General features: G+C 40.4%; 1 protein-coding gene across 1 annotated transcript in view; it reads left to right on the top strand.

The window, feature by feature from the left end:
* The window catches only part of MICU1 (mitochondrial calcium uptake 1), a 230,390-nt gene that overhangs the window by 60,220 nt on the left and 143,281 nt on the right, over positions 1–26,889 (top strand). The window contains exons 3-5 of the mRNA XM_062214805.1: positions 8,976–9,147; positions 18,879–19,041; positions 26,745–26,788. Coding sequence (XP_062070789.1) covers positions 8,976–9,147; positions 18,879–19,041; positions 26,745–26,788 — 379 coding nt within the window. The remainder of the gene's footprint in view (positions 1–8,975; positions 9,148–18,878; positions 19,042–26,744; positions 26,789–26,889) is intronic.

The raw sequence follows: 26,889 nt of genomic DNA, 5'->3' as shown, positions 1-26,889 counted from the left end.
AAATTTAGTTTCTCTGGTCAGAGTGTTGTGGCATTTTACTGTGGTTTGAATTTCTGTTTCCCTGATTACTAATGAGGCTGAACATCTTTTTATGTGCTGGTTATTTCTTTGTCCTCTTTTCGGAGGCATCTAGTCAGTTTGCCTATATAAATACTGAATTATTTGTCTTATTATTTAGCTCTAAGAATTCTTTATATATTTTGTGTATAAGATCTTAGTTAAATATATGTTTATTGTAATTGTTTTCTCCCATTAAATGGCTTGCCTCTTCATTTCATTCATAGTTTCTTTGAAAGAGCAGAAATTTCTGATTTTGATGAATTCTAGCTTATCAAATTTTCTTATATAGTTAGTGCTTTTTTTCTAGCTAGGCAGTATTATTGTCCCGATGTAAAGATTTTCTCTTGTGTTTCATAGGTTTAGTTTTATATTTAGATCAAGAACTGATTTTGAATTAATTTTTATGTTTAGTATGAGATTAGAGGTTCTTTTTTTTTTCCGTCCTAAGATATCCAGTTATCCTATTAAAAAAACACCCTTTTACCACTGAATTATGTCGGTGTTCTTGTTGACAATCAGTCATTAGTCTATGGCCATACCACCCTGAATGGCCAGATCTTGTCTCAGTCATTAGCATAGGTATGGGCTTCTTTCTAGACTCCCTTCTGTTCCCCTAATCTGTCTTGGGGTGGGGGGGGCTCTTCCATATGATGGTTCAATCCCCAAATGGCCGCAATGGCTGGAGCTGGACTGATTCCGAAGCCAGGAGCCAGGAGCTTCTTCAGGGGCCCAAGGACTTGGGCCATCCATCTTCCACTGCTTTTCCAGGCCATAGCAGAGAACTGGATCAGAAATGGAGCAGTCAAAACTTAAACCAGCGCCCATATGAGATGCTGGCACTGCAGCTGGTGGCTTTACCTGCTATGCCACAAAGCCAGCCCCTATCATTAAGTCTTAAAAACAAATATTTAAGGGGCCTGCGCTGTGGCACAGTGGGTTAAAGCCCTGGCCTGAAGCACCAGCATCCCATATAGGCACCAGTTCTAGTTCTGGCTGCTCCTCTTCCAATTCAGCTCTCTGCTATGACCTGGGAAAACAGTAGAGGATGGCCCAAGTCCTTAGGCCCCTGCACCCACATGGGAGACCCCGGGCGAAACTCCTGGCTCCTGGCTTCGGATCGGATCAGCTCTGGCCGTTGCTGCCATCTGGGGAGTGAACCACCAGATGGAAGACCTCTCTCTGTCTCTACCTCTTTCTGTAACTTTGTCTTTAAATACATAAAATAAATCTTTTTTAAAAAAACAAATATTTAAGTCCTGCAGTGTTTGAGTCCTTCTTCTTTTTCAATCTGTTAGGTTTTTACATTTCCATATAAATTTCATAATCAACCTTTCAGTTCCTGAGAGGATCCTGCTAGGACTTTGATTAGGACTTTGAATTTGCATTTAGTTTCCAGGGTGACTCCCCAATTGAATGTGGTAAATATCTTCTTCTTCTTCTTCTTCTTCTTCTTTTTTTTTTTTTTTTATCACAGAGGAAGTTTGTTCAGCTCTATTGTCATAGTTTCACTCTCACCCCTTCTACTCTAAGGAAACCAGTGCCTGTGTGCTAGCCCCAGTGGGTACAATACTCATCCACATTGCCACAAGATCCACACAAAGGATCGGTGCACTCCTTGGTATGAGCACAGATCCCACAGTAGTGACCCTCAGCAGGTAATTAGGGAGCCCCCCGAGTGTGTGGAGCTTCCCACAGTGACTTCCCAAAGACCCACCCATGCTCTGTGTGGCCCTCCCACACAGCAAGTGTTTTCACAATCCCAGCACACACAGTCCCCACAGTCAAGCGCACCCAGCCCTCTGTCAGATCTCCCAGCCAGACTCAGGTGTCTCTGCTCAGCTGGTTGCTGGGTGTGTGGACAGGAGCTGGCGCAAAATGGAGCCTGCCCACTCTTGGCTAGTTATAGGACACTGATTCTGGGCAGTTGTGGAGAGAGAAATTTGCCCCCTTTTTCTTCTAGGTTGGCAAGTATACTGTCCCTCCCAGGGCTCCAAGCCAGACTCACACCAGGCTCTTCTGCAGCTTAATGCCAGTGGCTTGGGCTGCTGCATTCTGGCTCATCTTGCTCTCCAAAGCTGGTGCTGACGCCCTCTGCTGTTGGGGTCCTGAGCTGTACACATCCACACACTCCATGTAGGTCCACAGCGTCCTTCTGATTTGCGTGGAGGTTCCTCTGCCATTTTCTCCCTAACTCTTCCCTGAGATTGCACTCTCCACATTTTTTTATAACTATCTTCCCCTAGACTAGAGCAGTAAGCTCCCTTCCTATTCCACCATCTTGATGCCTCTCCTGAATAAAATCTAGGAAGGAAGGAAGGGAGGAAAGGAGGGAGAGAGGGAGGGAGGGAGGGAGGGAGAGAGGAGGGGAAACAAAAGAATCCCTGGGGGCTTTTGCAGTCACCTCATTTTCCCCATCCACCAGCCTTAGGTAATCAGTAATCTGTTTTCTGCATGTAATTTCATTCTTTGTGCACATTTCATATAAATATAATCATATTTTTTGACTGGCTTCATTCACTTTGTATGATAATTGCAAGGTTCATTTGTGTTGTTTCATTAATTAATACGTTACTCCTCTTTATGGCTGAATAATATTCTGGTCTATCATTGTATCACATTTTATTTACCCATTGATCTGTTGGTGGATATCTGGATTCCTTCTGCCTTTTGGCTGTTGTGAATAATACTGCTGTATACATCTACTTATGTTCAAGTTTTTGTGTGGACTATGTTTTATTTCTCATGAGTATATATCAAGAAGAGAAAATTGCTGGATCATATAGTAATTCCCTGCAACTCCTACAACATTTTGAGGAACCTGAACTGTTTTACATTCGTGCAAGTGTGCGTGTCTGTGTGGGCATGAGTACATGCATGTGCGCTCTGTGTGTGTGTGCTCTTGGGATTCTTTATTTGTAAAGTCAGGATAATAATAATACTGATCTCATAGTGATGTTTTGATGATTAAATGAGTTACTGTTTCTTCACTGCTTAGAACAGTCCCTGGCACATTGATTTCTTGGTGGATAGTGCGTAGCAGGTAGTCAGCCACCATGCATGTCATTATTGGGCATATATGCAGATAAGTGATGCTGAGGAAAGAGAGCATTGGCAGAAAAGACTGGCTTTCTGAACAAGTTGAGACCACCATATAAAAGACCTTGTGTACTGATAAGGAGGTCAGTGGTGACCAAAGAGGTTTTGAAGCAAGAGATAAAAATAGATATTGAAGAGATTAATATAACAATGACAATGGGAACAACTCGATTGGGGAAAGGCTACTGAGAGACACTAATACAACTATGAGATAATGATATGTGAACAGAACCATTAGAAAGTCTTAGGTGGTCTTGGAAAATACTTGTGGTAGAGCTGACAAGAAGATGTGTACACACACACACACACACACAGAATTCATATTTTTGTTGGTATAGCATTTGTAATTTGTAAATCTAAAACATCCAGAAACAAAAAACATATATGTTAACAGGATATCCTCAATATTAGGATTTTTATAAAACATATGTTTTTGTCACAGATTCTGATTTTATTAATTTTCAAAATCATAAATATACTGAGCACCAGGATTTTAGTGCTGTAAGATTGCTTGTCTTATGCCTGCCTCTCCTGCTTTCCCCCTCCCTTCCTCATAATTGCTGTAAAACAGGAATGGCAAACATTTCTATAAAGGATTAGAAAGCAAATACTTTATACTTTGCAGATAATAAACTTTATGTCCCTACTTCTGTTGTGGTGCAGAAGCAGCCAGAGATAACACATAGGTGAAAGAGAATAGCTGTATTCCAGCAAAACTTTATGAACACTGAAATTTGAATTTCATGTAATTTTTCATGTATCACCAAATATTATTCTCTTGCTTCTTTTCAACCATTTAATAATGTAGGAACCACTCTTAGCTTGAGGGCTATACCAGAATGGGTAGGAAGGGCCGGCTCTGTGGTGTAGAGGGTAATGCTGCCGCCTGCAGTGCAGGCATCTCATATGGGCACCAGTTTAAGTCCTAGCTGCTCCACTTCCATTCCAGCTCTCTGCTATGGCCTGGGAAGGTGGTGGAAGATGGCCCAAGTCCTTGGGCCCCTGTACCCACATGGGAACCCGCAAGAATCTCCAGACTCCTGGCTTTGGATTGACCCAGCTCTGGCCGTTGTGGCTATTTGGAGAGTGAACCTGTGGATAGAAGACTTTCTCTCTCTCCCTCTCCTCCCTCCCTCCCTCCCTCCCTCCCTCCCTCCCTCCCTCCCTCCCTCCCTCCCTCCCTTCCTCTCTCTCTCTCTCTCTCTCTCTCTCTCTCAATGCTTCTCTGTAATGCTGTCTTTCAAATAAATAAATAAATCTTTAAAAAAATAAAGTGTGCTGGCCGGCGCCGCGGCTCAATAGGCTAATCCTCCTCCTGTGGCGCCGGCACCCCGTTTGGGGCGCCGGATTCTGTCTCAGTTGCTCCTCTTCCAGTCCAGCTCTCTGCTGTGGCCTGGGAGGGCAGTGGAGGATGGCCCAAATGCTTGGGCCCTGCACCTGCATGGGAGACCGGGAGGAAGCACCTGGCTCCTGGCTTTGGATGGGTGCAGCGCGCCGGCCCTAGCGGCCATTGCGGGGGGTGAACCAACGGAAGGAAGACCTTTGTCTCTTTCTCTCACTGTCTAACTCTGCTTGTCAAAATAAATAAATAAAATGTACTTAGACAATATTTAAAAAAAAAAATGGAAGAGACTGAATTTGAGCTGTAGAACCATAGTTAACTAACTCCTAACTAACTCCATAGTTAACTAACAGCTTAGTTAACTAAGCTCTAAAGCTTACAGCATACATCTTGAATTTGTCATAACTACCTTCAAATAATACTGCATCACTTCTCATAAGTGTAAGAACTTTACAGGGCAGGTTAATACTCCACTTAAGGCACCCTTGTGCCGTGTAACAGTACATGGATTTGATACTCGACTGCAGCGCCTGACTTCAGCTTCCTGCTAACGCAGACCCTGGGAGCAGTGGTGATGACTCAAGTAATTGGGATCCTACCACCCATGTCAGGAGGAGACTTGGATTGAGTTTCCAGCTCTAGATTTCAGCTCCTGCCCAGTCTTGGCTGTTGCAGGCACTTGGTGAATGAGCCAATAGATAGAAGCTCTTTCTGTCTCTCTATCTTTCAAAAAAATAAATGCAAAAGAAAAACAACTTTGCAACATTGTTTTTTTATTTTCTTTCTGCTATTGCCTTTATATATTTTATATCTACATATGCTATAAACCTCATACATCATTATTACTCATACACCACTCATACATTGTTATTACTTTTGTATCTTTGCTTTATCAGTAGTGAAGAATGTCTAGCCTGCAGGCCATGTAAAAAGCCAACAAAATCACCTGGTTTGGCCCTGCTAAGGCAACCACAAGCCAGGATTCGAAATTCAATAAATCTGTAGCAGGCTAATTTTTAAGTTGATAATTTTCTATGGCCTGTGAATGATGTCACAAATATCCAAATTGTCTTTGTCAGAATAAGTTTCCCCACCTCTGCTAAATAGTCCAATATATATTTTTAATGAATTATTTTCATTTTTATTTGAAAGAAAGTTGGACATACAACTGCCATCCACTAGTCCATCTAGTATCCTTCTTCTTTAGCCTGGTATGGGAACATTTCCTTTGATTTTTCTAAAAGTGTTTGTCTGCTGGCAGTAGATTCTATCAGCTTTTGTTTGGAAATATCTTCATTTTTGCCTTCACTGTTGAAGGAGATTTTCAAGAGTGTTGAATTCTAGGTTGACCTTGTTTTCTTTTTTTATGAAACTCCTTAAGGATACCCTTTAAGTGTGTTCAAGGTCACCGTTTTTTTTTCTGCAGTATTTTAATGTGTTGAGTTTTTTTCTTTTAGCAGTTAATTTAGTGGAGAACCTGCTTGATCTTCCAAAGCTTATTCAATTAAACTTTTTTTTTAAAGAATGGTCTAGAGCACCCTTTTCTTTGTGCTCATTTAGCCCAATAACATGACATGACACTTCTGGGGGTTTTTACTCGGTTGTTCTGCTCTGACTTGTCAGAACTAGAACGTTTTCTGCTTGTGAACTCTGGAAATGATTTGACCCACTGCTTGCTCTCTGATCATTTTTCTGGCTAGTTTAACCTAAGAATGTGCTGCTCAATGTGCTTAGTGTGCACTCAGTTCTCAAGGGCACTTCGTGGAGGTTTTTGGAGCTCTTTTTCTGTGTGATTTCTTCCTCTTGGGTCCTCTGCCTCACCAATTCCAGTGCTTCTCTGAACTTTGCTCAATTTAGTGAGGTCGTTGTATTTGGTTTGGATCCTACATGTGGAATGGAAAACGTCTGCAGACAAATTCAGGGCATGTGTAGAACTCACTTTTCTCAGCGTTTCTGACTGATGTGCAGTGTCTCAAAACAGTTGTTTCATATATATTCTTCAATTTTCTCTATTTTAGCTCCAATGGAAACTCAAATCTAGTACAGTTACTCCATTGTGGTTGGGAACAGAAGTTCTTTTTTTATACATCATTGTGTTTTATTAGTTGTGTAATAATTATTTTATGCATTACAGCAATGGGAAAAAAGAGTGACTCTTGTAAGCATGAATTGCCCAAGGTGGAGTCACGTGGGTAACCAGACTGTAGCCAGTCTACTATACGAGAGCAGTCAGAGGGTCATGGACAATAGCCCCTAGGTTTTTGTGCATAGATTTTGAATGCTGGTTAATTAATTGAACTGATTGAAGGAAATATAGTTAGGAGAGTTTCTGTCATACCAAATTATTTTTTAATAGCTGTAGCTTTTCTTTTGTAGAACTTCAGGTTTATAAGTTGGGAAATAGGGGACTGAGCATTGTGGCATAGGGAGTAAAGCCACTGCCTGTGACACCAGCATCCCACTGGATGCCAGCTTGTGTCCCAGCTGCTTCACTTCCAGTCCAGCTCCCTGCTAATGGCCTAGGAAAGCCGTGGAAGATGGCCCAAGTGTCTGGACCCCTGCACCTATGTGTGAGACCCAGATGAAGTTCCTGGCTCCTGGCTTCCACCTGGCCCATCCTTGGCTGTTGCAGCCAGCTGGGGATTCAATTAACAGATGGAAAATCTCTGTCTCTCATTCTCTCTATAGCTCTCCCTTTCAAATAAATATATAAATCATACTTTTAAAAAAAGGCTGATCATAAATCACTCTTTTTAGGAAGTTTTTCTTGATCTTCTTTCCTGTCCTTATGTGTTCCCTTGTTTTACTTGTCTACACTCTGTACTGACTCTCAACTTCTTGGAGACAAGAACAGTCCTATTCAGGTCTTAATTTTAGCAATTAGTGTAGCTACTGTTGCACTTGAAGAGTGGATTGAGTGAATGCTGTCTTTTGCTTCCTTAGATAAATAAATTGGGTCTCCCCTTTAGCAGACCATCCATAATTTTTTAGTTACAGGAGATTTTTCAGAGGGAAATAGAGCAATGATGTGATCCTGTACATCATTTGATCAAGGTTAAAAAAAAGTTTGAACCAAAGTAGAAAGTTACTTGAGGGATAGAGAGGGTGTGCACTTTCAGCCGTTGGTTCACTCCCTTAGTAGCCTCAGTGGCCAGGAGTCAGGCTGGAGCAAAAGCAAAAGAGCCTGGAACTCAATCCAGGCCTCCCACATGGGTGACAGGAACCCAACTACCAGGACCATCACCCTTGCCTCCCAGGATACACAGTAACAAGAAGCTGGAGTCAGGAGCCTGAGCTGGCTGTCACACCCGGGCACTCAAACGTATGGTATACAGGTACCTTAACCAGCATCTTAACCAGTAGGCCAAATGTCTGCTCTCACGTAGAATTTTTTTACATGTTTAAGTTTTTATTTGAATGTTTTTTATTCTTTTAGGCTCCCATTTTTTCTTTGTTTGTATCCTTTTTTGTTGTCGTGTTGAGAGACATGTAACATAAAATTTACCATATATTTTTTTAAGATTTAATTTATTTATTTGAGAGGGAGAGTTAGAGACAGTGAGAGGGAGAGACAGAGATAAAGTTCTTCCATCCACTGGTTCACTCCCCAAATGGCCGCAACAGCCAGAACTGAGCTGATCGGAAGCCAGGAGCCAGGAGCTTCTTCCGGGTCTCCCACACGGGTGCAGGGGCCCAAGGACTTGGGCCGTCTTCCACTGCTTTCCTAGGCCATAGCAGAGAGCTGGATCTGAAGAGGAGCAGCTAGGAATAGATCTGGTGCCCATATTGGATACCGGCACTGCAGGCAGAGGATTAACCTCCTGCACCACAGCACCATCCCCAAAATTTACCATCTTAACGATTTTTAAGTATGTAGTTTACTTATGTTAATCATATTCTCATTGTTGTGAACAAGTCTTCAGAACTTTTGTCTTTTGCAAAACTCTAACTCTATGCCTGTTAAAAAGCCTCCTTTCAGTTCCTAATAACCACCTTTCTTCTCTGTTTCTTTGAATTTAACTGTTCTGAATAACTCTTGTAAGTGGAATCATATAACATTTATCTTTTTATGAGTGGCTTATTCCATTTCATGTAATGGTCTCAAGGTTTATCCTTGAGATGTAACAATTTCCTTACTTTTTAAGTCTGAAAAATCTTGAATTTGTATACTACATTTTGTTTATCCATTTATCCACCAAAGGACACTTGGGTCACTCCCATGTTTAAGCTATTTTGAGTAGTGCTGCTGTGAACATGAGTGCATAAATATCTCTTTGAGACCCTATTTTCAATTCTTTTGGATATGTAACCAGAAATGGGATTGCTGGGCCATGTGATGAGGGACCTCTTCATTTAGATATTGTGATAACTGTCATTGCTGTTGCTCCTGCTAAGCCATCTCTTTGGGTGCTTCTTTGCTTAATGTCATGGATCATCACAACTAACCTAGGCTTTTGTTCTTGTTTTTGGTATCCAGGGCTCATGCAGAATCTCCACAATATGTGAACAACCTAAAGTCGGAAACTGGTGATAATGGGAAGAATAAAGATGAAGGAGAAGCTTACAACCATGAGAAAAAGGCTGCAGATACTTCTCTTGAGCCTTATCCAGAAGAAAAAAAGAAGAAACGTGGATTCAGAGACAGAAAAGTATGGAACACAGTCATATAAGTCAATCAAAACTATAACCTCAAGTAGAAGAATGCAGTTCACTATTTTTTACTGTGCATTTCAGATGATTCATACTCACTTCCAGGTTATTCACCTCTGCTATTTTCATTGTTCTAAGCCAAAGGTTAAAGGTTCTCTCTCTCTCTCTCTCTCTCTTTTTTTTTTTTTTTTGACAGGCAGAGTGGATGGTGAGAGAGAGAGAGAGACAGAGAGAAAGGTCTTCCTTTTTTCCGTTGGTTCACCCCGCAATGGCCGCTGCGGCTGGCACACCGCGCTGATCCAAAGGCAGGAGCCAGGTGCTTCTCTTGGTCTCCCATGTGGGTGCAGGTCCCAAGGACTTGGGCCATCCTCCACTGCCTTCCCAGGCCATAGCAGAGAGCTAGACAGGAAGAGGAGCAACCGGAACAGAACCGGCACCCCAAACGGGACTAGAACCTGGAGTGCTGGCGCTGCAGGCAGAGGATTAGCCTATTGAGCTGTGGCGCCGGCCCAAAGGTTCTCTTGAATTTGAGGTTAAAGGGGGTAGTTAAGAGGACCTAAGGTTGGTAACCAGAATTAGCATATTCTTTCTTAGGTCCTTTAATTCACCTACCTAAGTTGATGCTTGGTTTCTGCATCTTCCTTAGGCTAAACATTGTCATGTACTCATATGTTGAATCTTTGTAGTATTTCTTATCTAGGATGTCAGGTTGTAAACAGAGAACATAATCTCTTTGTAAATATCTAGTCTCTAGAAAACCAAGGAACTTTGAGGACAGCATAAATTTCAAGTGATTGTCAAGATTTATTTATATTTACTCCAGATTTTTTAAAAGAAATGAAAATTAAAAATACATTGTTTGAATTGCTTCTCAGCCTTTTGGCTAAGATCAAGTATAAAAATACATTGCTTGCGTACTCCTCCCTAAACCCATTCTTCTCTCTGCCTCTTCAGAGGTTAATCAGTACACTGAATTTGCTGTTTATCATTTCCATGATGAAGTGATAGATTTCTGTGTTTAATTTTATTTTAAATTTTTTAAAAATTCTTCTATAAAAAGGTTGAGTCAGTCATACTGTTTAGTTCATAGCATCGTATGTTAGTCTATGCTTACTACTTTTAAATTTTGTTTGATTATAGTTTGTATTTTAATTTTTAAATTTATTTTCATCTGCTTGAAAGGCACAGTGATAGAAATAAGAGAGAAATCCCCTATTCACTGGTTCATTCCCCAAATGCATGTAATAGCTAGAGCTGGGCCATGCCCAAGCCAGGAGCTGAGGACTGCATCCAGGTCACCCATGTAGGCAGCAGGTACCAAAACACATAAGCCATCATCTGCCACTTCCTACGTGCATTAGCAGGAAGCTGGATAAGAAGTAGAGGAGCCAAGACTCAGCCGAGACTGGATCAGTCACCTCAATATGGGATGTGGGCATTGCCAGTGGCTGCTCACCTCACTGCACCACACTGCCCACCCCAGTTATATTGTTTTTAGTTTTTATTTTATTGTTCTTTATGAAATTCAGGACTTCAGTTCTGGAAAATTCTCACAACTTGCTTCAATATTACTTTCTCTTTTATTTTGCAACTCCTGTTAAATTTATGTTGACTCCTCACATATCCTTTTTGTATCTTAACTGTTCTTTCATGTTTTTTCTCATTAGTTCTTTCTGCTGCGTTCAGAGTTAATTCTTCAAGTACTGTCCTATAATTTGTCAGTTGCCTTTCTACATGTGTATTCTAGAATTATGCCATTATCCTAGAAAAAATTTAACGAATAATTTTTAAAAAAATTTTATGATACTGTGGTAAGTTTCCAAAATTTATTTTCTTTCCCTTTTACTATACTGTTTCTGCACATGCCTGCATAAGTGTGTGTATTTTCCCTCCAGCAGGTCTTTCCACATTCTAAGTGCACTGTACTTATTCAGGTCATTTCTAGGTTGCTTCATTATTTCCTTTTTGTCAGAAATGACTCTATCTGATTTTATGCTTACTTTGCATTTTTCCGTAAGTGTTTTTAGAATATTTTTGTGCAGCTCTGTTTTGTGTAGGAGATTATTGTGCTTTTTGGGTTCCATAAAATAAGCAATATATGCCAAACATTTAAGCTAAAGAAAATTGGTAAAATGACTGAATACTCAATTCAACTTACTTATTATACAAATAACAGAGTGATTAGAAAATGGCAAGGAAGCTAATATTTGTTGAGCATTTCTGTGTGTCAAGTATTGTATCTACTTATCTATATGCGTGCATATGGGTATATATGGATATGTATGTGTATGCGTGTCTGTGTACATACCTGTTTGCTAAATCGCTTGGAACAGTTAAGTGGCTTTTGTAAAATACAGTTGCTTACTCTAGAGGCAGGAATAGAAATCCGTGCTCATTCTACTGCATTCTTCCAGCATAGCATACTTTGACCACTTGACTTTGTGATATAGCCTAGGTCAGTTAATGTCATGCCATTTCAGTGATCTTAGGATTTCTTTAATGAGACCTGAGCCCTGGTTTCTCACTTTATGCACTGTGGTGGAATTGGCTAGTTATCTATTAAATGGGAGTGACTTCAGGCTCTTGTAGACCTGGCATAAAAAGCTTCCTGCAGGATTTTTCAGTGCTGTTTCTCCCCTTCCTGTGTAATGACTAGGACTGACCTCGGGAGCCACACATCAGCTCCTTCAGCTTGAGTATGAGGAGGAATTTATGGTGTTCTACCCTTGCACTCTGCATTGTTTGCTAGAAATCAACTTTGATTTTGTTTGAGCCATTGTATTTTGGATGTATTTGTGATATTGTTTTAATCTACCCTAACTAAGAGTGTGCTTGTTTTAAAAGGCCAAAAATGAAGGCCACAGAGTTTTTCCACATAATAAATATGTGTTTATGTAATTTTAAATATTCCAATAAAAACATAGAAATTTTCAAAAACATACTTTTATAATGAATAAGATACTATAAATGAGAAAATATAGTCTTTAATAATGCTAGAATTTGTTCTGAGTGATATTTAAGAATGTCACTATAGTAACTCATGTTTCGTATTGTTAGTTTTACTGACCAATTAATTTTTTTAAGATTTTATTTATTTATTTGAGAGGTAGAGTTACAGAAAGAGACAGAGACAGGGAGAAAGGTCTTCCGCTGGTCCACTTACCAGTGGCTGCAATGGCCAGAGCTGAGCCGATCCTAAGCCAGGAGCCAGGAGCATCTTCCAGGTCTCCCATGCTGGTGCAGGGTCCCAAGTACATGGGCCGTCTTCTACTGCTTCTCCAGGCCTTAGCAGAGAGCTGGACCAGAAGAGGAGCAACAAGGACACAAACTGGCGCCCATATGGGATGCCAGCACCATAGGCAGAGGCTTAACCTACTAAGCCACAGAACCGGCCCTGACAAAAATTAATCTGTGGGGGCTGGCGCTACTGTGTAGTGGGTAAAGCCACCACCTGCAGTGCCGACATCCCATATGGGTGCCAGTTAGAGTCCCTGCTGCTCTACTTCTGTTCTAGCTCCCTGTTAATCCACCTGGGAGAATAGCATATGATGATCCAAATGCTTAGGCTCTGCACCGACATGGGAAACCCAGAAGAAGCTCCTGGCTTCTAATCAGCCCAGCTCTGGCTGTTACAGCCATTTGGGAAATAGGCCACCTGATGGAAAAAAATTCTCATTCTCTCTCTCTCTCTCTCTAACTACATTTCAAATAAATAAATAAATCTTTTTAAAAAAATTCGTTTACTTCTTACCCAATGAAACTGGTATCCTAGAACTTGGAATTGTGGAGAACTTTAAGAGGTCATTCTGTGACAGATGGTTATTATTGTAGATGACCAAAAATTAACTAGAGGAAGAAAAGGAAAGGAGTCTTTAACATTGAAGACAGATGTTGGCTTATAAATAAGGGTGTAAGTCACCTCATGAGACAATGCATGCTGAGCCCATAATGTATTTCTAAAACCTTTATGCCTGCTACCTTTTCTAAGTCTTGACTCCAGTCTTCATTCCATGCTTGGGCATTATTTTTGACATCAGGGGCCACAGAGACTCACTCTAACTTGCATTCACTTGTTGGGCTCAAGATATTACAGCATAGGTTTTTCCATAGGCACTACACAAAAATTAAGCCATTGAATGGTATTAGGACCAAGGGAATCTTTTTTCTGACAGGCAGAGTTAAACAGTGAGAGAGAGAGAGAGAGAGGGAGACAGAGAGAGACAGAGGTCTTCCTTCCGTTGGTTCATTCCCCTAATGGCTGGCGCTGCGCCGATCCAAAGCCAGGAGCCAGGTGCTTCCTCCTGGTCTCCCATGCAGGTGCAGGGCCCAAGCACTTGGGCCATCCTCCACTGCCCTCCCAGGCCACAGCAGAGAGCTGGACTGGAAGATGAGCAACCGGGACAGAATTTGGCACCCCGACCGGAACTAGAACCCGGAGTGCTGGCGCCGCAGTTGCAGGATTAGCCTAGTGAGCTGCGGCGCCGGCCTCTTTTTTTTTAAAACATTGAAAGAGCTCATCTCCCACCTACCAACCTCCATCCTTCAATCCAGTTATGTAAACCCACTGAAACAGTTAAAATATGTGGGCTTTTGAATCAGAGGCCTGCTTATTGTGGTGACGTGGAATGAAAAGCAAGTAGAGACACCAGCCACTCATCTCATCTCATCTCATCTCATCTCATCTCACAACTGTGGTGAAAAGAGATACTCTTGTGGAGAAAGGGCAGTTGGGGATGGTGGCACTGTTAGCCACACCTCCTAGACCACCTATAATCCATTCCTGAACCCACAAATTAAATGCATCTCATTCAGGGGGACATCAAGGGATTGTACAGCACCATTTGCATGATGTACTTATTGCATCAGCACCAGCTGGAATCTAGACTTTTTGTATTTTATCTGTAAGTCTTGTTCTGCTATTCAACATAATACAGAATGTCTGAATTTTTTAAAAATGATTTTTACTGTAAAATAAAAGATAGATGCAGGAAACCACTAAACTTATTTTTATAATAATTATCTTGTTTCATTCCTTTTTATCACCCTGAAGTTCATCCCTAAATGTATGATTTAATCTTCCCTGTTTTGTTTTGATACTGTGCCATTTCAGTCCCATAAGCTACAGGTAACAGAATCCAGGCCTTTTATCCTGTAAATTTTCCATGATCTAGATTTTGTTGATGTTTATTGTCAGTGCCAGTCAGCCTATTCCTCTGTTCTCAGTAGTACCTGAATGTTGGCAACTGGATTCTGGGCTTGATCAGACTCAGGTTTTGTTGTCCACCTAAATTTGTAGTCATGCTTCTTGATGAGTTCTAAGAAATTCACATCAAGAAGTTGTCATGCAAAGTAACTTGTTTACAGCAAATAAGTGATCATGGGAAATAATTTTCAAGCCATGCTTCCTCAGGCAGGGGAAAAGGGTATCTTTTTTTAGGATAAATGAATATGTACAAGGGGAGGTTCTCGTCAGCGCATGTAGGACTGTGTACAAGTTCATACAGGTACAGTTCAGGAATATGCACCAACATAGGTTGTACGATATGGTAATAAGGCATAAGTTCCTCCTGTGGTGATGATCTTAGTATTATAATGAAGCAAAGGGTAACCTTTGGACGCTCTTTGACCCAGCTAACTAGGTGATGCTCTTGAAGTAGGATCTGGCCCAATTCAGAGAGGCTGGGATTGCAACTTTTCCTAGGATATAATGAAAACCAGAAAGATAACCTTGGATAACATTAGGATATTGAAATAGAGATGAGTTGCAATAAGAACTTTTGAGCTGCTCAGGAGCATTTAGCTGGTGACAGTTTGATCCCTATGGCAAGACTACAGGTGGTAGTATGTCCTCCCTCCCTCCCTCCCTCCCTCCCTCCCTTCCTTCCTTCAAGATTTATTTATTTATTTGAAAGGCAGAATTACAGAGAAAGGTAGAGACAGAGAGAGAGAGAGTTCTTCCATCCTCTGGTTCACTCTCCAAGTGGCCAGAACAACCAGGGCTGAGCCAGACTGAATCCAGTAGCATTTTCTGGGTCTCCCATGTGGGTGCAGGGGCCTAAGCATTTGGGCCATCCTCTGCTGCTTTCCCAGGCACATTAGCAGGGTCCTGGATCAGAAGTGGAGCAGCCAGGACTTGAGCCTGTGCCCATTTGGGATGCCAGTGCTGCTGGTTGGGTCTTTAACTCACTGTGCCGCTATGCCACAGCATCAGCCCCAGTATGTCCTTCCATTAGGAGACACCTAATGTCTACTTTTCTTCTTGTGATATTAGCTATTGATGTTCAGTGCCTAGATCTGTTCATTCATTGGAGTCACAAAATGGTAATACTATAATTTCATCAGATTCTTTTCATTTTTTAATTGGAATATTTTATAAAGAGATACTGTCATTCATCTACTCTTTGGTTACAGGCAGTATTTAGCTTCGCTTTAGTTCTCATGAGGGGAATTTAAAGAGTTCATGAAAATGGAATTAAAATGCTTATTTTAGTTAAAAAAATTTTGAAGTTGTGTATAGAGGGTGTTCAAGAAGTTCAAGGAAGATGTATACTATAAAAAAACCTTAAAAGATTTCAAACTTTTAAATTACAATTGTAGTTCAATATAAAATGCCTTTAAGATATGTAGTTAAGTCTCATAGCTGCTTAGAAATTGAAAAGCTTCTTACTATGTTTGCTACGTGCTTAATCTTTTGATAAAATATATCAAATCTGAAATCTATTTAGAGTTTAATGGAAGCTAGCATTGAAGAGATTCTTTTTGTGACAAATTAGCAGTCCCTTGTCAGTGGCTAAATCATGTCTGGGAGTGGAATTGAGATCATTATTACGCAGCTGCTGCCAGTAACCTCAAAGTGACATCTAAGTAGGATTGATAGCTCCAGTAATAGCTATGTTAATATGGAAAATTTAAAACATTTATAATATTTTTCTTTGTATTAATGAGTTGTTATATGAGCATAGTACTGATGAGTTTTTACATCTTATTGCCTTAATATATTTTCTAGATTATTATTTATAAGATGTTATTTGTTGTTGACTATCTCAGCATATGAAATTCAGGTATGTGAGAAATTTTCTCACCAAAATATTACATAATTGGTTTTGTATTTGGTATGTTGCATGCATAGATTGAGGGCTTGTAGGTCAGGTCAGGGAATGAGCTTTTATGTTAACCTGACAAACATTTAGTTAAAAGAATATGCAATGCTTGATTTTGTTGCTTTTAAAAGTTTGCTTATAGGCTTCCCAACTCTGCTCCTTTCTAAATGTACTGTATGTAAAGGATCTCTGGCAATTTGCATGATTCTATGGTCAAAAGTAAGCATTTGTTGCTTCAGACCTAGTAATAAAATTGAGTTTCCATAATATGTAATTTTATTTTTCTATGCCATTGTTTATCTATTACCATCTCTACCTTTTTCTTTGCTAATTATTAAAAAATATGAAATCTCAAGTCTGTTTTGTTTTAGGACTCAGGAAATCTCATATATATTGCATTTGGGAACTGGGGAACTGTGTAATGAACTCCCTTTTAAAAACAATATTTAAGAACTGATATATATCTGGATTTTTACTTGTTTCTGAGATCTTTTGAGTTTTCTTAGGGTATTTTTCAGTTTTACTAATTTTCATTGATTGGTTACTATCCTCACCCTGTCTTTTATGACCTTGTCTAAATATGATCAGAGTCGGCGAACTTGGAAGGCTTCCATAGCCTTGTCAACTCATGACGAGAGCCTAGGGTGGTTACTGGCACCATAAACTAGAGTGTCAATGTGTTGGGTCAACAACAGGAGTCACTGTGCACTTGCTCCTCATGTGGGATCTCTGTCCTTAATGTGCTGTACATTTTGATTTAATGCTATTAACTAGTGCTCAAACAGTGTGTTTCACTTTGTGTTTCTATGTAGGTGCAAACTATTGAAATCTTAATACTAAATTGATCTTCTGTATATAAAGAGAATTGAAAATGAAATCTTGATGTGAATGGAAGGGGAGCGGGAGAGGGGAGGGTTGCGGGTTGGAGGGAAGTTGTGGGAGGGGGAAGCCATTGTAATCCATAAGCTGTACACTGGAAGTTTATATTCATTAAATAAAAGTTAAAAATAAAAAAATAAAAAAAATGAAAATTCAAAAAAAAAAAAAAAGAAAGTAGAAAATTCCTCAGAAAATGTTCTTAAGAAGTCCCATAGCATTGCCTCAAATGGGGTGTGAATGGTATATTGCATGAAAGAGATTCAAGAAATTTTGAATTCAGTTTTTTAAAAATTTATTTTATTTACTTGAAAGGCAGAGTTAGAGGGGGAAGAGAGAGGGAGATCAAGATCTTCCATCCACTGTTCACTCCTCAAATGGCCGTAGCGGCCAGGGCTATGCCAGGCCAAAGCCAGGAGCCAAGAGCTTCATCTGGGTCTCCCACATGGGTGTAGGTGCCCAAGCACTTGGGCCATCTTTTGCTTCTTTCCCAAGCACATTAGCAAGGAGCTGAATCAGAAGTGGAGCAGCCAGGACACCAGTCAGCACCCATATGGGATGCCTGTATTGCCAGCAATGACTTAACTCTCTATGCCACAATGCTGGCCCCAATTCAATTTTTTTGTAATATAAAAAATACTGTTAAGGGAGGAGATGTATAGTTTGGCACACACTCACTTGGACTTACCCCTAATGGTAGAGCTAGAAATGTGCCAGGGGATTCCAATTCAGTCCCATCAAGGTAGCATGTACCAATGCCATCTTACCTGTTAAAGTGATCATTTTAAGTTCAGAATTGATCAAAAAGATAGGATTAAGTGTCAAAGAGATTACATAAATAAGACCAGTGTCTGCAAATAATAATTGATAGAATTAAAAAGGAGAGAATGATCCTACATGGGAAGTAGGGTACACAGCAGACTCATAGAATGGCAAATGCCCTAAACAGCACTCTGGACTCAGAATCAGCCCTTAAGGCATTTGGATATGGCTAAAAAGCCCATGAGAGTTTTGCAGGCATGGATAGGTAAGACACTCTGGGGAAAAAAAATAATAATAATAAAATAACCTAAATGAAAGATCTCTGTGAGTGAGATCCCAGCAGAAAGAACAGGGCATCAAAGAAGGAGGTACCTTTCTTTGAAGGGAGGGGAGAACTTCCACTTTGACTATGGCCTTGTCTAAATAAGATCAGAGTTGGTGAACTCAAGAGGCTTCCATAGCCTTGGCAGCTCATGACCAGAGCCTCAGGCGATTACTGACTTCATAAATAAGAGTGTCAATTGTTAAATCAACAACGGGAGTTACTGTGCACCTGCTCCCCAAGTAAGACCTCTGTCCTTATGTGTTGTACTATGCAAATTAACAGTAAAACTACTACTCAAGCGGTACTCTATACTTTGTGTGTCTGTGTGGGTGCAGTCTGTTGAAATCTTTACTTAGTATATACTAAGTTGATTTTCTGTTTATAAAGATAATTGAAAATGAATCTTGATGAAGAATGAGATGGGAGAGGGAGTGGGAGATGGGATGGTTGCGGGTGGGAGGGAGGTTATGGGGGGAAAAGCCACTATAATTCAAAAGTTGTACTTTGGAAATTTATATTTATTAAATAAAAATTGAAAAAAATACTGTTATAGAAAAAATGACAATAAAATTTTCTAGAAAATGAGTAATATAACTGATAAGTATTGATGATGAGAATTTACAAGTAATGCTTAGTAGAGTGATACTGTGAAATTTATGATTTTAAGGTGATGGAATATGAGAACAGGATTCGAGCCTACTCTACACCAGACAAAATCTTTCGCTATTTTGCTACCTTGAAAGTAATCAATGAACCTGGTGAAGCAGAAGTGTTTATGACTCCGCAAGATTTTGTGCGATCCATAACACCTAATGAAAAACAACCAGAACGTAAGTTGCTAAAGTGAAAAATAAGATTGTGATACTTATTTTATTATAAACTACCTTGATTTTTGTTTCTGTGAGTGGCTTAGATTTTATAGATCCATGCAATAATTACATTCACTGTGTAACTACAGAATGTTAGGCATTGTACTAGGCTTTAGGAGTATAAAGGATGGGAGCTTGCAATCTAATGTGGCAATCCTCAACCACGGCAAGAGGTTGAGAAATTGTACTCAATTGGCTGAGATTCATTGCCTGAAGTTGGAATGTTTTAAGGCGATACATTACACATATGGCTACAATCCACTTACTCTTTAGTAAGGGAGGTAGAGATGGTAATAGATAATTTCAGAAATGTGGTGATTTGTAAAAGAATATTACGTAAAGTCCTATGGCAGTGAGAAGAAGAGGCATTTAACTCAATCTGGAAGTTTGAAGACTGCTTTCCAGAGAATAATCTAATTAGGATGACTAAGAGTCAGACAATCAAAGGTTAGTGAAAAGGGTGTCTTGTGTAGAGGAAACAGCCTGGGCAAACATAAGAAATGACCTGTAGGGCGAGGGTTAGGGCTCAGCAGGTTGAGCTGCTGCTCAGGACACCTGCTTCCCATGTGAGAGTGCCAGTTCAAGTGCCAGCTACTCTGCTTCAGATCCAGCTCCTGCTAATAAAGTGCCTGGGAAGGCAGCAGATGATGGCCCAAGCACCCAAGTCCCTGCTGCTCACGTGGGAGACCTGAATGTCATTCAGGCTTTAGCCTGGTGCAGTGCCAGCTTTTGCAGCCATTTGGGGAATAAACTAGCAGGTGGGAGAACTCTCTCAGTCTCTCCCTGTCTCTCTGTCACTCTGCTTTTCAAATAAATTAATAAATCTTAAAAAACTACAAAATTCATGAAAAATGGAATTGGAGGATACATTTAATAGAAAAATAAGTGGCTTAATATTACAAGTTAAATATACCAGGCCAGCGCTGCGGCTCAATAGGCTAATCCTCCGCATGAGGCACCAGCACACTGGGTTCTAGTCCCGGTCAGGGCGCTGAATTCTGTCCCGGTTACTCCTCTTCCTGTCCAGCTCTCTGCTGTGGCCCAGGAAGGCAGTGGAGGATGGCCCAAGTCCTTGGGCTCTGCACCCGCATGGGAGACCAGGAGAAGCACCTGGCTCTGGGCTCCGGATCAGCGCGGTGTGCCTGCCGCAGTGCGCCTGCCCCAGCGGCCACTGGGGGGTGAACCAACGGAAAAAGGAAGACCTTCCTCTCTGTCTCTCTCACTGTCCGCTCTGCCTGTCAAAAAGTAAACAAACAAACAAGTTAAATATACCGATTTAAGAATGTATTTGGGAGACTCTGTAGGAAAAATGATGGAGTACGGAAGCTCAAAGATTCAGACATTCCACCAAAGCAACCATTAAATTAGCAAAAACAGGAACTGAGATTTTTGGGACTCTACAGTCTAGTCACAAACTTACACAGTGAGGCGAGTGGCTAATGAAGAAGAGGGCTGCTAAATTTTGGTAAGAAAGCACTGTGGCATTTTTGCCTACCCACCAACCATGGCATCTGGTTTGTTTTTGTTTTTGTTTTTAAGATGTATTTATTTCAGAGGCTGAGCAACAGAGAGAGAGAGAGAAATGTATCTTCCATCTGCTGATTAATTTCGTAAATGGCAGCAATGGCTGGGCCTGGGCAAAGCCAAAACCAGGAGCCTAGAACTCCATCTGGATCTCCCACATGGGTGGTAGGGGCCCAAATATTTGGCTCATCTCCTGATGCTTTCCCAGGTATGTTAGCAGGGAGCTGTACTGGAAACCAGCTGGGATTTGAACCACATTGCAAGGGGCAGCTTAACTCACTGCACCACCATGCTGGCCCATATTGTTTTATTTTGATTTGTAACTTCTGTTTTTGTTTGCTATGATTTAAATGACAAATTCTTAATTCAAGAAAATAGTAATTGCAACATATGATAATATGCATATAATGTTTAAAAAAGAAGAATGGAGCTAGATAAGAGCAGAGTTTTTACATGCTACTGAAGCCATTGTAGCTATTAATTTCATGTAGATTATTATCAATTAGGGATTGTAAATGTAATCCCAGAGCTACCACTAAGAAATAACTTCAAAATTTGTGGAAAAGGTAATGAGGAATAGCTGAAAATGGTGATAGAGAAAAAATAGTCAAACACTAAAGAGGCCAAGATTGGAGAAATTGAAGGACAAAAAAGAAGATACATAGAAAACAAATACTAACAAAATGGTAGAAGTTGGTTTCTTTTCTTTACTCTTTATTTCTTCAAAGATTTATTTATTTGAAAGGCACAGTTACAGAGAGGGAGGGAAGGAGTGAGGGAGGGGAGGAGAGACAGGAACAGAGAGAGACAGAGAGATGTTCCATTCACTAGTTTAGTGACACAGCAGGTGCCTGTGACACTAACATGAGCATTTGTTTGACTCCTAGCTGCTCCATTTCCTATCTAGCTCCCTTCTAATATGCCTGGGGAAGCAGTGGAAGATGGCCCAGGTGTTTGGGCCCATGCTACCCTTGTGGGTGATCCAGATAGAGTTACAGGCTCCTGGCTTCAGCCTGGCCCAACCTTGGCCATTGCAGCCATTTAGGGGAGTGAATCAGTAGATGGAAGATCTCTCTCTCTCTCTCTCCCTCTCTCTCTCTCTCTCTCTCTCTCTCTCTCTCCCCCTTCCTCTCCCCCTCCCTCCCCTTTTCAAATAAGTAAAATAAATCTTAAAAACAAAAAAAGATTTAATAGTTATGAGTATATACCCACCAAATGCCAGACCACAGTATATGTGAAGAAAACACTGAGCAAAGGGAGAAATAGATAATGGTTGGAAACTTTTACATGCATTTCAGTAATGGGTAGAACCTCTAGACAGGGGATGAATAAAGAACTAGAGGAGTTAAACAACACTATAAACCAACTAGACCTAGTAAACATACAGAACACTCCAAGAGCTGCAGAATACAGTCTTCTCCAGTGCACATACAACAGTGTTCAGGATATACTGTACTTTAGACCTCAAAACATAGTTTAAAAGATTGAAAACGTACACAAGTTTTTTCTAATCACAGTGGAATGAAACAAATCATAAATAGAAAAATAAAAACATGTATGAAATGAAACAGTACCAATGAATAAAAGAAGAAAAATTAGAAAACACTTCCAGTTGAATGAAAAGGGAATCAGAACCTACTAAAACTTGGGCGGTGCCACAAAAGCAGCTGTCATAGGGAAATTTTATAGCTATAAACACCTAAATTTGAAAAGAAGAACAATCTAGGGGGCCAGTGCTGTGGTGCGGCAGGTTAAAGCCCTGGCCTGCAATGCCACCATCCCATATGGATATAGTTTCAAGTCCCAACTACTCCACATCCAGTCCAGCTCCCTGCTAGTGCAACTGGAAAGTAGCGGAGGATGGTCCAAGTCCTTGGGCCTCTGCACCCATGTGGGAGACCCAGAAGAAGCTCCTGGCTCTTGGCTTCAGATTAGCTCAGCTCCAGCCGTTCCAGCCATTTGGGTAGTAAACCAGCAGATGGAAGACCTCTCTCTCTCTGCCTCTGCCCCTCCGTAACTCTGCCTCTTGAGAGGCAGAGTTAGAGAATGAAAGGCAGAGAGAGAAAGAGAGGCCTTCCATCCGCTGGTTCACTCCCCAACTGGCCGCAACGGCCGGAGCTGTGCCAGTCCAAAACCAGGAGCTTCTTCTGGGTCTCCCAAGCGGGTGCAGGGGCCCAAGGACTTGGGCCATCTTCTGCTTCTTTCTCTGGCCATAGCAGAGAGCTGGATTCGAAGTGGAACAGCCGGGACTTGAACTGACACCCATATGGGATGCTGGCACTTCAGGTGGCAGCTTCACTCACTACACCACAGAACCAGCCCCTATACTCCTGATTTTATAAGAGTAAATATTTTCATTCCTGCTAGAATATTTCTTCTGTGCAGATAAAATCTTATGTTTGAGTAACTTTAAAAAGGATGTATTTTGGGGCTGGTATTATGGCACAAAGGGTTAAGCCTCCACCTGCAGCACCTGTATCCCATGTGATGTCGGTTCATGTCCCAGCTGTTCCGCCTCTGTTCTAGCTTCCTGCTAGTGTACCAGTGATAGCAGCAGAAATAGCCCAAATATGTTGATCTCTGTACCCATATGAGAGACCTGGATGGAGTTCCAGGCACATAGCTTGTTGCAGCCATTGAGGTGGTGAAACCAAATGGAAGATCTCTGTGCTTTTCAGATAAATAAATATTTTTTAAAAATATGGTTTGCTTCCAATGTAACAAAAATAATGAACTAAGACTTCAGACAGGCCACTAAAAATCATTACAATGTTTAAGGAATATTATTTTTATACTCTTGGAAATCATTATATGTTTTAATTGCTTCCACATATTCTAGCATTTAACTTTGTAGTATTGTGGGTTTTTTTTTAAATTTTTTTAAAGATTTTATTTATTTGAGAGATAGTGTTACAGACAGAGAAAGGAGAGACAGACATAAAGGTCTTCCTTTCTCTTATTCACTCCCCAAGTGACCACAACGGCAGAAACTGGGCCAATCTGAAGCCAGGAGCTTCTTCTGGGTCTCCCAAGTGTGGACAAGGGCCCAAGCACTTGGGCCATCTTCTACTGCTTTCCCAGGCCATAAGCAGAGAGCTGGATTTGAAGAGGAGCAGCCAGTTCAGGAACCAGCACCCATATGGGATGCCGGCACTGCAGGCAGAGGCTTAGCCTCATGGGCCATATTGCCAGCCCCAGTATTTTGTGTTTTTTAATTATTAAAAGACCTAATATAGTTTAGCTACTAAATGTCTAATATACCAACTACATTTCTGGTTTAGAATAGGGAGTAATTGCTTTTCTTCTAGGATGATAATCTTCAAGGGAAATTTTGACACATTAAAATGAAATTCAGTGGGAAATTTGGTTTCATTTTTATTTACCCATGAACAGGAATTTCCACAAATGTTGATACAGCAGAAGTAAAATATATATTATTCCTGTATAAGTTAAAGTAAAGAAAAGAGTAAGGCTGTAGAATTTTTTTGTAGTTTGAATTTCTATCATCAGATGCCTGGACTCTAGCCAGTAGCTCATATTTCAACTTTTTTTGGTCATATCTTCACACATACTGTATTCCAGGATATCCAGCAGTTCTAAATTTGTGAGCTTTAGTTTTAGAACAATTTAAAAATAATCATGTAGCACAGACTACATGAAGGTCTAAAATTAAAGTCTTAAAATGAATAGAGAGCTATTGAATGTGAGTGAAAAGCTGAATAAGAATAGTTTGGTACTGAAACTCAAGAAAATTCAACATAGCCTTAGTTAAGTAGCAAGGGTGTAAAAGAAAAAATATCTTATGTGACTTTAGCATGTCTCATCTCCCTTTCTGTAACATCTGAATTGCCTTGCTTGGATATTGTAAATCAGGCAGTTGTTTCAGGCTCTGGTCTTTGAATGACTCTTGCTATTGCAGTAACCAGTTCTGTGTAGCTGGCCAGTGATTTGAATTACCAACTGCATGCAGAGAGTATTTTAAGTTCCAGGTAGAAAAACATGAGCTTTGGTCTGAGCAAAACATACCTTAATTTCTTTCCACTCTGTCTAGTTGCTTACCCAATTCGTCTTGATGTGATTTCATCTGCATGGCATGTAGAATGCAGATAGAGAAACACAGACCATACTGAGGTTTGCTTGTTCTGCATTCCTCTCTGACCCTTTAGGCCCTTAATAATAATCTTCCCAGAGCTCTTTGTTGGAAGTACATGGTTTTTACCTAACTGTATAATGCAGGAGATAGATTTTGAAAGCATTAGTGCACTGATGTTTTCTCTACTTAATCTACTGTGTTCTACATTTAATTTTAATTCTCTGCTGTGCTAATATTTAGTATAGAATACTACTTGGTCAACTTCAACCAACTGGTTGTTTCCATATGGCCTATGAACAGAGAATGTTTTGTCTGTTTTTAGATGAGTGAAATAAAAGTCACAAAAATATTTGTGATACCTAAATATTGAAATAAATTTCAGTATGCACGAGGAGTCTTATGATTATAGCCATGCTCATTCATTTTTGTGTGATAGCTTTTGAGCTACAAAAGTAGAGTTGAGTAATCTCAACAGAGACTGTAGCCCATAAAACCTAAAGCATTTACTTTCTGTCCATTTACAGAAAAATACTTGCTAGCCCCTGGTGTAAAGCATTATGTGGGATCTTAAAATGGGCTATATTTACACAGAATACATGAGTCATGGTATTCTTTCTCCAAAAGTTAATGTGCCATGTATTATGGGATTCTAACACAAATGTTCTGAAATCTAAGTGCCTTCAAAACAGTGCTAATTTTTTAGATGTCAGCTGATGTGCCCTTAAACTAGGGAATAGCAAACTTTCCTTAAAAGATCAGATAGTAAATATTTCAGGCCTTGCAGGCCAAGAGGCAGAATAGTAATCATTATTCTTAGTTTCTAGGCCATAAAAAGAAAAGGAAAAATAAATAACCATGGCTAGGCTGCATTTGGCCTGAAGTCTGTAGTTTGCCAACTCCTGCCCTGTGTACTTGCCAGGAGGACTGAATTAACTAATATTATGGATTACGAACGATATCTACAACATCACAGATGCTCAGTAAAGTAAATGCTAGATCTTGGCTAATGCTGTTTTTATTGTTGTGTTTGGATTAAACTGCTGATATGAGTAACTTGCATGCACATATTTATTAAGTACCAGGGGAAAGCAGTGCACAAAGACAAAAAAAGTCCCAGCTTTCAAGGGCCCCTAATGCATGCAAACACTACATCTTTCACAATGCTCCAAATTCAAAGCTAGGTAATCTCAAATAAATATTTAATGTTTAACGCAATTTTGAAAGGTAAGATGGACTAATCTATTTGTAGCTGTTTCAGTATTTTGCAAAAGTTCTTTTGGCATTGAACTTTCTTTTTAAGATTTATTTATATGTTTGAAAGAGTTACAGAGAAGGAGAGGCAGAGAGAGAGAAAGAGAAAGAAAGAAAGAAAATGAATGATCTTCCATCCACTGGTTCACTCCCCGAATGGCCTCAACAGCCAGGCAAGACTGGGCCAAGCCAAAGCCAGGATCCAGGAGCTTCATCTTGGTCTCCCACATGGGTGCAGGCCCCAAGGACTTAGGTCTTCTGCTGCTGCTTTCCCAGGCACATAAACAGGGAGCTGGATTGGAAGTGAGGCAGCTGGGACTCAAACTGACACCCATATGGGATGCTGGCACAGCAAGCAGTGGTTTTACTTGCTATCTCCAACACCAGCACCTGATTTCTTTTAACTTGATACCAAAAGAATTAATAAGCAATTGAATTAAACTAATAGCTCCCTCGCCTTAGGTAGAGGTACCACAGCACCTTGTATAGTGAAAAGAGCACTGCCGTGGCAAGAGTCCAGAGCTGACTTCTCCTGCACTGTTGACCAGATTTGCACATGTGCCCATTACCCTCTCAGAGCCCCTCTTTTCTATTATGTGAAATAAAAGGGCTGATATCGCTTCGCATGGACTCTTTGAAGTGTGGCAAAAATATTAATTCCTGTGGCCTTTGGACAAATGTTGTGGCTAAACCTCCAAGTACATTGCATTGAATTATTGGAAACAAAACAGGGCTGTCATTTTCTGTGTTTGATTTGAATTACAGTCAGTGATAACTTCTTTCTTTTATTTTACAGACTTGGGCCTGGATCAATATATAATAAAACGCTTTGATGGAAAGGTGAGCAAAAAAGGACACATATAATGTGAATCCTATTATTTATTGAGATTTCCAAATCCCTCTAGCATTATCTGTGAGAGATCCCAAATACCCACTTATCC

The sequence above is a fragment of the Lepus europaeus genome, chromosome 17 (assembly GCF_033115175.1).
Source record: "Lepus europaeus isolate LE1 chromosome 17, mLepTim1.pri, whole genome shotgun sequence".
Taxonomy (NCBI): Eukaryota; Metazoa; Chordata; class Mammalia; order Lagomorpha; family Leporidae; genus Lepus; species Lepus europaeus.
Note: the sequence above shows the minus strand (reverse complement) of the source record. Positions and strands in the feature narration are given on the sequence as shown.